At 41.0% G+C, this 16,104-nt stretch overlaps 2 protein-coding genes across 2 annotated transcripts; one reads left to right on the forward strand and one right to left on the reverse strand.

Moving 5' to 3' along the window:
• Positions 1 to 2,374: 2,374 nt before the first annotated feature.
• On the reverse strand, positions 2,375 to 8,709 carry LOC102301815 (ras-related protein Rab-39B). The gene is made up of 5 exons (XM_005926380.3): positions 8,582 to 8,709; positions 7,039 to 7,450; positions 6,008 to 6,240; positions 3,870 to 4,140; positions 2,375 to 3,460 (listed from the first exon to the last, which is right to left on the reverse strand). The coding sequence occupies exons 3-5, from the start codon at positions 6,220 to 6,222 to the stop codon at positions 3,305 to 3,307; spliced, it is 642 nt and encodes a 213-aa protein (XP_005926442.1). The 5' UTR covers positions 6,223 to 6,240; positions 7,039 to 7,450; positions 8,582 to 8,709; the 3' UTR covers positions 2,375 to 3,304.
• Positions 8,710 to 8,831: 122 nt separating this feature from the next.
• On the forward strand, positions 8,832 to 15,793 carry rab38c (RAB38c, member of RAS oncogene family). The gene is made up of 4 exons (XM_005926377.3): positions 8,832 to 9,024; positions 9,664 to 9,794; positions 11,344 to 11,481; positions 13,553 to 15,793. The coding sequence occupies exons 1-4, from the start codon at positions 8,832 to 8,834 to the stop codon at positions 13,715 to 13,717; spliced, it is 627 nt and encodes a 208-aa protein (XP_005926439.1). The 3' UTR covers positions 13,718 to 15,793.
• Positions 15,794 to 16,104: the final 311 nt, after the last annotated feature.

Here is a 16,104-nt window from a genome sequence, read left to right on the forward strand (position 1 = left end):
AATTTGAAAATCACAACAAAAATGTGGATTTTAACTTCTTTGTTTGTCTCACCTTCGGTAACAGGATGAAAAAGAATGAAAAAGGAACACATTTTGGAGAAAGAAGAGTCTTTTTTAAAATCTCTACACTATAAAATGCATAAGAGCTGCTCCCTCCTCTCTTCTCGACACACTAAGGCTGCACTCTAGTGGTCGCACACTGCAATGTGCCAATCTGGAAACAGTACAGCTATGAACCACTGTGGCAAAGCTGTGTGTAAGCTTGAAAACCTGCACAACAGCGAATCTCCAAAGAAAAACCTTTTCACTTCCAGGCATTTATTTCCAGTGACGATCGAGGTGTATATAATGCCACAACAACATCAAACGACCAACCTTGTCAGGATTTGGTTACAAATAAATTATTCACACGTTTAGTGTAATGTGATATAAATGTGTTTCCCGCCACCTTACACTTCAGACGTCAGAGCTCAAAGGAATAACACACAGCTGAATGTATATGAAAGCCTGTTTGATGGTTAATGCCACCAAAAAAGTTAAATCTGTCAGTTTTTTTCCTTTGTGCTGTGTTTCACATGCAGTTTCGTTTTATTTTTCACATCTCTCATCCATTCTGCTCCTACAGTGAAACAGTTACCTACAATATATCAAAGATTAAAAGGAAAAAGCCCTTTCTGTCTTTGGAAATTTTCAATTAAATGGACTGAGTGTATAAATGAATTTTAAACAGACTCCAAAGACTCGTACTGAGTAAGTACTGAATGAATTAAGAAGCAGTTCATAGGAAGAAATAGTGTTAAATGTATGTGTCAAACAATAATATTGAAGGAATCTAAAAATAAAATAACTATAAATGTTACTTTATCCATTTCAAATGTATGTTCATTATCTCATTACACTGATTTTTTCCCAATAATATCCCTTTTCATTACTCACGGATGTACACGCTGCATGCATGATGAAACAGACACGGCTCAATGGTCTGGTTTTTTTCCATCCAGATGGTTGCTTGTTTTTTTCCACTGTATTCTAATACACGCGAGTCACACAGTGAGGTGAGCCGCACAGGCTGTGGGCTAGTCTGTTTCCTGTGTTTATTCACAGCACAAACCTCTGGGCGTTTGTTTAAGAGGGATGCTGTGAAAGCTACAGAGACGCCGTGAAATAAAATCTAATGTGGGATAAACTTAGATAAATTGGATTTTAAGGTCCCATCACTCAAAGTGTTTGGTGTCCTTTTTCTGTCACAGGAACCAATTTCTGTTAAGCTTTAGCTGTCTGACACATGGCCTCACGTTTGTCTCTTGAACATTTGGGTAACAGAGGAGTGCATAGTCGTCTCAAAGACTGCAAGGCGCCTGGTCCCGCAGCTTTAAAAAAAGAAAAAAGAAGCACAGATCATCACCCCTCCACCACCGTGCTTCACAGCTGGTAAGAGGTGTTTGTGCTCACATGCTGTGGTTGGTTTGCTCAAAATGTGGAGCTGTGTATTATGGCCAAACATCACCACTTTGGTCTCGCCTGTAAAGGACATTGTCCCAGAAGTCTTGTGGTTTGTTCGGGTGCAGCTTTGCAAACTGAAGCTGTGCTGCCATGTTGTTTATAGTGAGACGAAGCTTTCTGCTGGAAACCCTTCCAGACAAACTATACTTGTTCAGTCTTTTTCTAAGCTTACTTTCATGAATTTTAACATTGTTTTTTTCTCTGAGCATTGTACAGTCTGACCCTGGGGTAGATTTGCTGTGGTCTCCATTCACCTAAATGTTTTGCACTTGTGAAAACATTCAGGGGGGATGACAGACTTCAAATTGTTTGTAATGCTCACAAGGAGGCCATCTGATTGTTGGACTTTTCTCTGTTTTCTCTGTATTATTGTCCTTACCTTATAAAATAAAGCACCTTGAGGCAACTGTTGTTGTGATTTGGTGCTATATCAATGAAATTGAATTGGAGTGATCTTATAACTCTTTCCAGGGCAGCAACAAGTGATTTTATAAGTTCATTGCTGATGCTTTTTGTCCTCGGCATTGTATTACCTTGTACCTGAATGCTCCAGATCTGCAAACTATCAAAACATGTGCTTTAATAGTGGTGCTTATACCAGCTGATGACCAATTAATCAGGGCATTTTAATGAGAACTCCTTGCTGCTACTTACCTTGTTAATTCCTGTGGAAGCAGTAAATGTGTACTTTGCTTTTCCACACACTGCGTCTACATTTTTGTTTAATGTTTGCTGATAAATAAATGTTTTTGGATTACCTGAGGTTGATTTTTTTGTTAGTTTTAGCCTCATTTTAGGGGCTTTAAGGGACCAGTTGATTTTTTAGTAACATCCTGACACACAAAACCTCAGAAATGAAAGGAAGCTTCACTTTCTTTTTACTGTGACTTTATATTTATTTCAAATTGAACACTATGGGGATCTATACAAAAGGCTTTTGGACAGTTTCTCACCTGTTCTCACCAGTAACCCAACACGGAGCAGTAAACGTGAACTGAGAACTTGCCATATCGATCAAGTCGTCAAGGCTAAAATAAGCAGCTACAGTAACGTTTTTCTTCCAGCAAAGAACAAATGTACCATTAATCATTTTCACAGTGCAAACTCGTTCCTCCGCGTTCAGGTGAACAAACGAGACATCTGAAACTTTGGTTCGCTTGGAGTTCACCGACCTCCACCTTCTTTATGCGTTAAGCCACTCAGATTTGTAGTGCAGGCGTACAATCAGTCGGCGAGGCTGCTGCCTCTTTCTGCCTCCTCTCTCCAGCCGAATATAGTCCACAACGGGCTGCGGTATATTCAGAGGCATTTCCAGAAAAAAGGAAGAGGCGTGGCTCAGTCGTGGCATCGCTGATTCATCAAATTAAAGTCACACAAGAGTATAAATACACTACACTGATAGTCTTTTATACATGTGCAGCTAGAGAAACGGAACTGGCCACTGGAGTATAACTGTACACATCAGGAAAGGCCAAAGGTGGAGTAAAGCTTAAGTGTCGGTAGCAGCTGCAAAGACAGCAGGATGACTAGAGTTACACGCATGCACACAGAAAGATGAAGTGGCAGGATGCTTCTTGTGCTTCTACACCTGTTGGGAACATCAACAAAGTGCCCCAAGTTTGAGCCTTAAACAGGCAATTGAATGTTAAAATAAGGTCTATATGAATAAGTATGTAACTGAGCAGGGGAAACATTAAAGTCCCCTAAAACTGGCCTGAGAGCAGCCATGGCAAAAAAGATCTTGTACATATGGAGTCCACTGAAGTATTACCACCTCTCACCCTAACGTGCTGCAGCCGAATCAGCAGTAGCACTGCCGGCTGCTCTTGGTGACCTCCTCAGAGGAGTGGACGGTGTTGGGAACAAATCCGCTCTTGACGCCCTCCCAGCCGTCCTGGATCTTGATGTCCCCGTTGCGCACCAGCTCAAAGATGTCCTTCGTCAGATCCACAAACGCCTGGAGGAGGAATCACGAGCAGGCTCAGCAACAGAGATTATGTTTTATTCTGATCATTAATTCTTAAAATAACTGCAAAAATGTCAATATATGCTGCTTATAGCGTATTAGGATTATGCATCTTTAAGTCTAAGAGAACCAACATTTTCATGAGGAGTTTTGCATTGAATATTTCAAATTGTTGTCACTTATTTCACCATCACTGCTTACTTTTAATAAAAGTACCTCTTTTTGTTTTAGACACCCTGCATGCAGACGGCAGAGAGAGACAGTCTTCTTCGTGCTCCTGTAGTTATTTATACCACCCATATTATTGTTGCAAAGCAGAACCTTTCCTATAATATCCCACTTTTTCAATTAAAAAAAAAAGATGAACTACATATGGAATAAAAACAAACAAAAACTACACCTTCTCCACATTGATGGCCTCCCGTGCAGAGGTCTCCACATAGCGCATCCCGTAGGCCCCCGCCAGCTTCTCCGCCTCCTGCTGAGTCACCTGACGCTGGGCTTCCAGGTCACACTTGTGGCCGACCAGCAGGAAGATGATGCTGTGCGGCTGGACGTGGCTCTGCGCCTCCTCCAGCCAGTTGTGGACGTTTTGAAAGGAGCGGCGGTTTGTGATGTCAAAGAGCAAGAGACCACCCACTGAGTTGCGGTAGTAGGCTCTGGTGATTGACCTGCACAGAAAGAGGTGTGCAGGAATGCAGACGTGAATAACTGGCAGAAGACCACACCCACAGTGGAAAAAAACAGTCCCCTACAAATGAACAAGTTGCATCTGTTTGAGTAGTTTTTGCTAAAAAAAAACAAAACTACCGTTATACAATTTGTACCGATTTTTTGTTCTTTTCTTTCTTTTGCAGATGAATACAGGTGAACCTCTATCCGTCCTTATTTCTGACACATTTGGTCACTGTCATGGCGGAAGACCCATCCATGACCCATCTTTGGTGTTTTGGCTGAGAGAAGGAGGTTCTCATCCAAGATTCTGGTCTTTAAATCAGTGACGTTGTCCTGTACCCTTAGCAGAAAAATGTTTCCACCTCTGTGCTTGATAGTGGGGATGGTATTCTTTGAATCATACTCAACATCTCTCTTCATCCAAACACGAAGGGTAACGTTGATGCCAAAGACCACCTGATCACATCACTTTCTCCTAAGCCTTCTCTCAATCATTTGTTCACCGGCAAACTTAGCACGGGCCTGTAAACGTGACTTCTAAAGCAAATTTTTGTGAGGCTGCAAAAGGTCAGTCCATCATGACACAGTTCAGCGACATGCAAACCAATTATATAACATTCATTGAATGTGTTTTTTCTGGATTTTGTATTGATATTCTGTGTCTCGACATTAAAAACTACAATAAAAATTAGAGACTGTTCATTTCTTTGTAAGTGAAAAAACTCACAAATTCAGCAGGGGATCAACTAATTATTTCCCCCATTTTTTTTTTATGTTTTCTTTTAAAAATACACTCTGATTTCCATGTTTACACAATATCAGCATGAATCAAAAAGCTGGCAGCTGGGAATGTAGGCCATACTGTTATATACAACTCTTTCCAGCTTCTTCAACATGTGATTAGCATCAGGTTGAAAAAAATCTACTTTTTAATATTTTATTTGTATTTTGTGGACTGTTTTCATTTGGCTGCAAGTTTTAATATTTTATATCATTGAATTTACATATTTAGAAGTGACCCCTTTAAAAAAAAAACATAGTCATGACTTCATGAATTGTTTTTTTTCCCCATGATTGCCAAATCATTAAAAATGTGAATTCTGAACCCAGTAAAGGATTAGACTGGAGATATTCTGGGTTTTTGGTTTGTTTGGTTTTTTTTTTGTTTGTTTGTTTTTTAATTATTATTTTTCTTTCCAAACATGCAGAGCTACCCGCTGTGGCGACCACTTTTTGAATAAGGGAGCTGCCAAAAGTAGATTCTTTTTATTTCGAGACCAGCAAAAGACCCAAACCAGCCTTAGGGAAACACAAGCTGGTGTACTGCCTGTGCCAGTCCTGAGCTGGATTAATGGGAGTGTTGCATCAGGAGGGGCAACCGGCATAAGATTTGTGCCAAATAAAACATGCGGATCCATCTGCTATGGCGACCCGTTTGGGAAATAAAGGAGCAGCTGAAAGTCTCCCCCCTCCTCCACTGTGATCCAATCCAACCAAAAGAGCACAGTTTGTGGCTTCCTTTTCCTCTCTCTGACTCTTATTAAGATATTAAAATGATCACAAATATAAACTTTAATTTTCAAATGAGGTTAAACAGCTTAATTACCCATCTGGTTGAGATAGTTTTCACCTAACAAACTTTTAGTTTAGTGTTAACAGCAGATGGACAGAGAACTCATGCATTAATGTTAATGAAGGAAAATGTCAAAACATGTCATCTTAACGTGGCCTAACTGAGCTTTAATGCCCATCTGACGGAAGCATGTGTAGTGTGTGCTTTTGAAGTATGAGGAGAGTCTTGTTTATAGTCCAAAATCTAGTTTTTGTGGACACATGAGAAAGAAATCAGGAGTCTGTCTTTACCTGAACCTCTCCTGTCCTGCCGTGTCCCAGATCTGAAGTTTGATTCTTTTCCCCGGCTCGATCTCCACAAGACGGGAGAAGAAGTCCACCCCGACGGTCGGGTCTGACACCTGTGCGAAGCGGCCCTCAGTGAACCTCCGGATCAGGCATGACTTGCCGACTGTGGAGTCTCCGATGACTATCAGACGAAACTGGTAAAGCCATATAGTCTCCATTTCGCATTGAAATAAGTTCTGCAAGACAAAAAAAAAACCCACTCACTTAGTCAGGGTCACCCACAGTAAGCCCAATACTGAGACTAAAACGAGACTCTTAAAAAGATGAAATGAGAATCCTCTCCTCACAAAACCAAATATTTTACATCATCTAATGGAAGGATTTTTGTAAATATAAAATCTAAAACATCAATTAAAATCCTGCTGTTCATGTCTTCAAATCTGGATCCTTCAAAGAGGATGGAAACAGCTGTAGATTAAACATCAGACTTTAAAGCTTCCACAAGCCCCTCCGTCTTTTTCAGAAAAAGAAGATCTGCTTAAATGAGTTTAAACAGATCAAACATTACATTTAATCCAGAGATTGTGCTGACTAGAAGGATATTTTTTGGGATTATGGCTTTCCTCTAAACATGGGAATAATAGGCTCATAGCGTCTCAGCAGTGGCCATGTGATTTACAGATGGGTGATCTAATTTGAAAGAGGGAGGGGGAGGCCACTCCTCTCCAACTCAATAAACAGTGGCGTAGTCAGCCCCCATGTGGATAGCAGAGTGGTTGTTATAGAGCAATAACACACAATGAGGCCTTGAATAAAGCCAGAATTCAGGTTTAATATAGTTGCTTAAAAATCACCATAGATAGGAAGAAGGCGTCCTGTGCTACTAATGATGCAACAAACTATATGGTTCTTTATTTAATTTTTTTTGTTTTGATCACAAGGCCCAACCCTCTTAGCTCAATGAGCATTCTCTACTTAGTTAATTATTTTTCTGGACAACAATTAAATTAAACAACTAATAAAGTGTGACCTACCTCAAGTTCAGAGCTCAGTACTTGAAAAAAAGAAACCCCATATTGATGATTATGTTTCCAAAAAAGAAGAAAAAAAATGACCCCTAATCTAGCACTGGTTCTGTTGTTGCTTACAGAAAACCCCAGGCGGTAACATACAGAGCATTAGCAGGGCCTCCGGTGCAGCATCGCTTTGTGAGCCGGTTTAAAGGGTGAAAACGGGGTGAGCGGTGTTTGGCCCGACAGGTGATCCGATCTGCTGGCTCATTACAGCGGGGCTGTTGATATTTCCGCGATGATCCGCTGATGAAATGGCAGCAGAACACAGCAGCAGCATCGCACTCACGTCTCTTCCTCGACCTCATCAGTACCATTACCGTAATGGCGCGCACAGCAGCGCAGCAGCAGATTCCCGGGGCGATGCATTCACGTGCTATACGGAAGAAAAAAATCGGTAAATAAGAAACGAACACACATGAGATTGTTTCATATCAGTACTTACTACTTACAAAAATATATTTATAATTTTTTTCCCCTAGACTTCCAGGGTGACAGCGAATGATCAGCCAGTGGAAAACAACTAAACTTATTCTATTTGCTCTTGTACTATAAGTACAATATTTTCTGGAGTATTTTCATTTTAACCTACTATGTACTTCTATAAAGAAAATGTATTTTCTTTTGTTAAACTGCATTTCAGTACACTAAAAATAAGTATATGCAGTATAACCACTATTACTCTTCTGCACATGTCCAAAAATTGCCTCTTTAACTTTGCCTCCTCTTCTCTCCAGAGCACACCTCCACCTCTCCAGCCTCGCTTCCACCCTCTTCCTACTCTCACTACAGATTACAATGTTGTCTGCAAAACATCATAGTCCACCCCCACCCTGAACCCATCTGACTTTCCCACCAGTCCACCACCACTCTCCTCATACATGACCTGCACCACCCTCACATACCTCTGTTATCCCTGACTTCATCATGAAGTACCACATTCCAACTCCTTCTGTACTTCTCATATCAACACTCACAAAACAAAAATGGCACCTGCAGTGCTCTTTCTCAGCATGGAGCACTGATCGTTCTTAGGTAAAGACTAAAGCGCATTTGCACGTTTTATTTGATCTTATTCAATGATATTGAAAACTCCATTCAGTTCAGAAGTAAAGTCCAACACATTAGCCTGAAATCAAGTTTGGATTCTTTGATTTGCATTTGGTTTTCGGGTCCATTACAATAACGGTGCTGTCTGACTTTAGCCATGATGGACACTCCGTGCAATCACGATGTAGGGCTACAGAAATGATTTAGTCATGAAAACATTTATTGCTGCTTTTTAAATAGTAAAACAATCTAATATTTGCGAACTTCAGCTTAAATCGATCATTTTTTTCTAATTGAAAACATCCAAAGACGTCATCGATCCATTTTACACAACTTTCTGACATTTAAATGACAGATATTAATTTGTTATTTGCAGAGTCGCTTTATTCGAATATTTTAAAGACATCAGATGGAATTTAAAATGAAGCTTATGTTTACGGGGAGTGTGTGAACGCACCATGAGTTTTCTGCTGAAGTTTGCAGTTTGCTCTGAAGTAAGCGAACTCACGCTGTCCTTATTTTATTTAGACTGTTGGACTCCGGTGATAGCAGACGAGTGCGACCGCTTCTCGACGATAGAAGATCACGTGATAATATTTCGGTTCGCAGCAGGACGGAAGGAAATGCCTTTACTGTAGCTGCTCTGTGGTTTTGATGTGTCTCAGCATCCTTCGGAAAGTTTTCATAATATCACCGAGCCTGCAGCCATGCAGCAGGAGCTTCTTTTCAAAGTCCTGGTCATCGGAGACTTAGGAGTAGGGAAGACGTCCATAATCAAGCGTTATGTGCATCAGATCTTCTCCCAGCACTACCGAGCCACAATTGGGGTGGACTTCGCCCTGAAGGTGTTGCAGTGGGACAGTAACACTGTGATCCGGCTACAGCTGTGGGATATTGCAGGTCTGTCAAACTTTAACGACCCACTGGTTTAAGGCTTATATATATCAGGTGATACAACGGTGTTTGTGAGTGTGTGTGTGTGTGTGTGTGTGTGTGTGTGTGTGTTGGGGTTTTTGGGAACAAGAACCATTTGTTTCACCATCAGCAGCCGTGAAAGCTGCTTCTGGAAGGAAAGGCACTTTGCAAATTCACTTGAGAGGATATTTAGAGGAGAGTTAGAACATAAATATCTTCATCTTAATCTAACTCAAGTCTTTTTGTAGTGTCATAAATAAGAGGATAGCACTTTTTTTTAATTAAGAAGTGAAAGGCAGAAGAAAAACAAAGAAAAGAAAAGCAGATTTTCCACCCAGTAAGTGTGTTTCTGTGTGTGTGTGTGTGTGTGTGTGTGTGTGTGTGTGTGTGTGTGTGTGTGTGTGTTGGATGCCTGGGTCACTCCCTGCCGTTTGGTGCCTGGTTGAGGAATGTAGATCCCATGCTCATAATATCAGGCACATGATGGCAGTTGCTGGAGACTAAACACACACACAGAGCTCCATAACTGGCACTCATAAACCATTACGTGACTTGATTTAATTTGATGGACTTGAAAGCAGTCTTTGTGTGTGCGTGTGTCTGATTGATGGTGTCTCATCCCAGGACAGGAGCGGTATGGGAACATGACTCGTGTCTATTACCGGGAGGCGGTGGGAGCACTGGTGGTGTTTGACGTGACGAGGGCCTCCACGTTCGACGCCGTGCTGAAGTGGAAGGATGACCTAGACTCCAAGGTCAGATGGCTGAACCTGCAGAAGCATAAAGCTGGGCTTTTCTGGCTTCACCGTCATTCTCTCTGTCTTTTTTTTTTTTTACCCACACGTGACTGATCGCATGGTGGTTAGTGCTGTTGCCTGAGTTCAATTCCACCATCGGGTCGGGGTCTTTCTGTGTGGAGTTTGCATGTTCTCCCTGTATTTGCGTGGGTTCTCTCTGGGTACTCCGGCTTCTGCCCACAGTCCAAAGACATGCACTTTGTGTGGATAGGTTAATTGAAAAATCTAAATTGCCCATAGGTGTGAATGTGCGAGTGAATGTGAATGCGAATGGTTGTTTGTCTCTGTGTGTTAGCCCTGCGACAGACTGGCGACCTGTCCAGGGTGTACCTCGCCTCTCGCCCTATGACAGCTGGGATAGGCTCTAGCACCCCCATGACCCTGAAAAGGATAAGCGGAAGCAAATGGATGGATGGATGGTTGGTGACTGATCGCAACTAAAGAGAGTGACAGAGTTTTTAGCCCCTCCATTCATCTGTTTTCTTAAATGTTTATGCAGTTTGGGGTCACGGAGGGGCTGGAGCCTATCCCAGCTGTCACTGGATGAAGGGCAGAGTGCACCCTGCACAGCTTGCCAGTCTATCACAGCACCCCACTGACTCAAAACCTCTGTTATTTTCTTTGCAGTATTTCAGTGTTTTTTCTCCTTCTCACAGGGATCCAGCAGCATTTCCCATAAAAGGCAAAAACCTCAGGTTGCTACATTTGCCCACGTTTTCTCCTTTTTACCCCTGCATCACTTCTAGTGTTGTTTTTGGGATCTTGCATTAGGAGCTATAGTTGCATTAGTGCAGTGAAAGTTGGAAAAAAAAGCCCAACAGATCACAATCGTGCTCTTGGTTGATATTCAGGTTGAAGGGTCCTCATTTTTATACAACAGAGGAGCGAACAAAGCAAAGCAGAGGCGACTCAGCAGATGATCTGAAAGACGATTTTGGGCAAATTTAAATCAGGTTTTTGCTTTTTTTTATGGGAGTAGTCATGCACATTTATGATCTCCTTTTGTATATGTGGAAAATTATCAGTCATTGTTCAAATGTAGATTAATGCCACGGGCTTTTGAAAAACCTTGCACTTTGATGTGCATGAAATGGCAGAAAATGAAGAAGCAGAACTTGAAAGGGAAATAAAATGTACAACTTATTTTTTGCAGACTGTTGCATGAAAAGCGCGTAAAGGGGAGCATTTTTGGACAGAGACATCATAAAAGATGTGAGAGGATTTCAGAGGGTGAACACGCACCTCTGAAAAAGCTTCCTGACACTTTAAAGCAGACAAAAACCACTCCATGATGAGAACAAGCGAAAATTAGCACTCTAGTCTCTTCAGCTCGTATAGTTGTCAGTAATACTTTGTTATTGGTTTGCTTTTGTGATAAAATGTCTTTACAGAGAGACTACAGGGCACACTGATATTTTTCTGTTTGTGTGCTTTAAGGTAAGACAGGGCCATTTAACAATTTATTTAAAAAATAATGTGATCCAGCTCAACTTTCTTCTGTCCAAAGGTGACACTGAACCATGGGAGGCCAGTTCCAGCTGTGCTCTTGGCCAACAAGTCAGACCAGCTGGTTTCCCAGCAGCCCAAACTCGACGTCTTTTGTAGGGAGAACGGCTTCGTCGGATGGTTTGAGACTTCTGCAAAGGTGTGAGAGAGGAGACCCACGTGGCTTTTGATGCAATCTCTGCAACAAGCTGTAGATTTTCTTAGACAGATCGTTGAGTACACCAAAGATTTCTGTGCAAATTGTTAAAGGTTAGAGGTCTTTCTTTGACTAGCCAAATGATAACTCTGTGCCATACAAGCAAGGCCCAAAATCGGGTTATATTTGCATATTTGGGGGGAAACTGGAGCAGTGTTATTTCAACAGAAGCTTCCTGTAAAAACAAACGATTCAAAAAATGTTTCACTCAAAGTCAAACAAGTTTATTTGCCGTCCTCTTGGGAGGCAAACAGAGGAATTCCAGCACTCTGGTGTGAACTAGACTCTTCTTTTTCTTCTCATTTAATGCCTTTCCAATGAGTTACACACAAGAGTGTGAGGTAAAGGCTGCGATGTAGTTACTGTACAAGGTTCATGTACATAAAGAGTGACTGACATGTGGGCAGTTTGAAAGAGAGCTGTAGATGTGTGACAAATGAAAGGAAAAGCCTGGACCGTTAAAGCCCTCAGTGAGGGGCTCTGATACAAAGTTATGCTGTGGGGGGCGTTTGGGTCCACAAATCAACACAACGCTGTCCTGATTGCCTTCATCCTACAATGAAACATGCTGCTCACACTTAGAAATCAAATAATATGACATCAGTCCCCTGCCAAGCATGCATTCCTAGTCCCAAAGAGTCTAGCTCTGCTCTAAATTAATGTGGTAATAGTAATTTTTTTTCTTGGCTAAATCACTATAGTAACCTATGGAGAATGCTTAACCTGACCAGGAGCAACTTATGTGCAGCGTTTCAGTTTAAAATCAGCTGAAAGCGTCACATTTTCACTGATTCCAGTGCGCTTTAGGCGTTGTACAGATTCTGGGCTGAAGGAAAAAGGTTTATAAGTTGTACCTTACACCACTAAATGAGGCCCAGCTGTAAAGTCGAGTCGCATTCTCACAGGATTTTGCTGGCATTCAGTCGGTGATGCAGAAAATGAATGTTTACGCTCGGGCGTAGATGTGCCGCTATGTCTGATTTAAACTGCTGCGATGGCAGCTACTAGAACCCAAAATAGTAAACATTTATATTTGTTGGCTATTTATTTCTGAGAATACCTGTTAAACCAATACAATTAATTGACTGCATCACTCTGAATAACCGCTGGTGTTTCAGAGCTTTAATGTGCTGCCGTCACATTAGAAGTGAACGGCAGCACAGAGCAGTAATATAAATATAATAGAGTGAGATATTTTACCCCTTTGTGCGCTTTTGATGCTGGTAAATTCACAACATAAAGATAACCTTATTTGCAGCAATGTTGCATTTTATTGCTATATTCTCTATAATTTTTAGAGATCACCTGTTCCTCTGATAACGTCTCTGATTGGAGGAGGCAGTGCTGAATTGCTTCACTGGAATAGGCTCTCTTACAGTATGTGAGTGTGCACAGAGGCTGAAGCAGAAAAACTGGGTTAACAGAGAAGGCGGGTAACCACTGCCATAATACTCGTTATCTCTGACTGGGAAAAGCCTGGATATGTTGAACTTTATTCACCGTAAACCTCTCAAAAAAATCTTTGGAGAACAACAAAATCAGATTGCTAAGAGAAGTAGCGATCCAGCTGTCATCAATCCAGCTGCCTACTCTAAGGTTGACCTAGATGTGTCAGACGGCCGCCCCTCCCTGAGCCTGGTTCTGCTGGAGGTTTCTTCCTGTTAAAGGGAGTTTTTCCTTCCCACTGTCGCCAAAGTGCTTGCATCTGGTTGTTGGGGTTTTCTCTATATTATTGTAGGGTCTTGACCTTACAATACAAAACACCTGCAAGCAACTGTTGTTGTGATTTAGTGCTATATAAATAAAACTGAATTGAATGTGTTGTCACTATATGAAAAGTAAGGAAAATTACAGCTTCTATAGGACTCATTCTGAGTTTAATATGAATGTGCGTCCATGGCAATCAATTTAGCTTCTCTTGAGATATTAAAATCTGTGTGTGTCTGCTGCACCGGTGTGGCTGTAAAGATTTCATCACAGCTGTCTTCCTTTTTCTATTTTTTTTCTCACTCAGGAAAACACAAACATTGAGGAGGCAGCTCGCTGCTTGGTAGAGCACATTCTGAGAAACGAGGAGAGTCTAGTGACAGAGCGAGAACCTGGTTCGCTCATCCTGTCCGGATGCGCCACGACATCAAAGCAGCAGCATCTTGGCTGCTCCTCGTGTTCAAAATGGTAATGTCTGACATCAATAGGCGACCAAGACGGGAAGGCCACGAGAAATGTTTGACTCAGGGACCGCTTTAAGAAAAATTCTGGCTCAGAGTGATAGATTTGATTTTAAAAACATCTTAAAAGTGTTTAAAGTCTTTGAAGTTCTGTGGGTATCAAAATGTGATTTTTATTACTTTATTTCTTTATCCATTTTTTTTGTCCCTCCACACAAACTTTAACAATCTTAGAAATCAAAACACTAAAAAAAAGAAAGAAAAGTTGGTACATGCAGTTTTTATTATTGGTACTTTCTCGCTTCTTTAACTTGCTTTGAATCGACAGTGTGACACTGATATTTGAACTGACGGCTCTCTGTGGCACTTTCGTTCTGACGCTGATGTAACATGAAAAATAATTCCAAACTTTGATTTTTTTTTTGCCTGCAGTGTGAACACAGACACGGAAACATGAATCTTCCTTGCGTTATTTGCACTTTTCCTCGGCCTACGTTTCTATCTGTGTTTAACCGCTCACTAAAAATGTCAACGTCATGAATTCTGCATTGTGAGCTTGAGATACATAAAAGCAGCTGCTCAGCTTTGGATAACATATAGACTGGGAATTGGGAAAACAGCCTGACTCAGGGAGGGGCTTCATACTGTTCAACTCTGCTGCTTGAAGCACTAATACTGACCTCAACTCAGCTGGGACGAGAAGTCATATACAGTCTCTTTGCGTATGACTCGGTAGCATTAGCAGTTTATAGCAAGCACACTGTGTTGGCTATGTTTTTTTAATAGGATTTTCAAGAACCTACATCACTCTCTTTTGTATATGGATTTGAGTGAACATTTAATATTGGGTGGGCCACATGTGAGCGCCACACTCTTGGCTTCAGAAATAACTGCTGTATGGGAGTGAAATCTATTTGCAACAGCTATCGCCACCTAGTGGCTTCAGATAGAAGGCAGGTTTAAGATACTTTCCTACTGACTTAATTTTTCCAACCCCAAAATTAGCTCAATGTTTTATATTGCCTATGGGGGCATTTGGTCTAATATCCACTGCCAAGCCAATGGATGTGGTGCATCAACAGTGCCTCTATGATAAGGCCCAGATATTTGAGGAGATAAGCCCAGAGCAGAGGTGGGCAATTAATTTCCCCACAGGAATCACATGAGAAGCTGGAACCGCTATGGAGGGCCACACCAATCAGCTTGTTGAGATATGAAATTAATACTGAGCAGAATTCAGCTCATCTTATTGGTGTGGGTGCAGTTTATCATGTGGCCCCTGTGGGAAAATTAATTGCCCACTGGTGGCCTAGAGGAATAATAATAATAATAACAATCATAACAAAGAATTTAGCCAACAATAACACTAAGTGGGATTTTTTTGCTTTGCACCAATCTCGTTGAATATATTTTCCTTCTACACTGCATCGTGAGCTGATGAAGTGGAAAATCTGTTCTGGCACAGTGCTGAGGAAACTAAACAAGAATCCTTTGCAGTCAGGGACAAACAGAGAAGTATCGGGGACCCTGGAGGGGAGACAGTTTAGCAGATATGGCCACTAAAAACACCATTCAATTAGCTGATAAGATACTAAAGACTGTTTCTGAATTCATTAATTAGAAACAGCTGTAAGAATAAAACAATTAAGACATCTGCAGGTCCTCCAGTGCTCTGCCTCTTCCTGATATACTGACGGCTATTCAGTCGGCTGCTAATTTACATGTGTTGTCTGTATTTTAAATGTGGTTTCAGTGAAGAATCTCATTTTTGAAGTATTTCACTCTTAACTTTCACCACAAACTCTTGGCTCTGTTGTTCAAATGGGACATTTTCTTCAGCTTTAAAATCAACTTCTTGTCAGTCCAATAAAAAAAATGTGGTATGTGCTACTCTTCTTCTGCACAGCCGCTTTTGTTGAGCTTGTCTTGTGTGTTATTTGAAGGTCTATGTTTTCAAATTAGGCATCTGTTTTATATTTTTCTTCACTGCCTTTGATGTGCAATAGCACTTAAGCCCTTAAGAATAGAGGCATTTGTCTGCACCCTCTGTGGACCAGACTATGTGTATATAGACATGTACTTCTGCATATGTTTTAAATGATGATCATTCAGGATTTTTGCCTCAACTACATGTGACTTAAATCAACACTCCTTCAAATGAACAATAATACTGAAAGAATTATCCAATTAATCTGTAGCTATTCATATAATGCATTTAGCTTTACTTTAAAGCAAAGTTTCTCTTCCTACAGCTGCATGCTTCTGAGGATTTACAGTTGTTCTCTTGATATCATTCTGAAATGAATAATCTTTAGGTTCTAGTTTGTTGGCAGGGAAAATTTGAGGTTGTTACTTTGCATTTTAAGGAAATGTTGATCAATATGTTTCACTATTTTAG

The sequence above is a fragment of the Haplochromis burtoni genome, unplaced genomic scaffold, assembly GCF_018398535.1.
Source record: "Haplochromis burtoni strain Fernald_Lab_line unplaced genomic scaffold, NCSU_Asbu1 Contig_83, whole genome shotgun sequence".
Lineage (NCBI taxonomy): Eukaryota > Metazoa > Chordata > Actinopteri > Cichliformes > Cichlidae > Haplochromis > Haplochromis burtoni.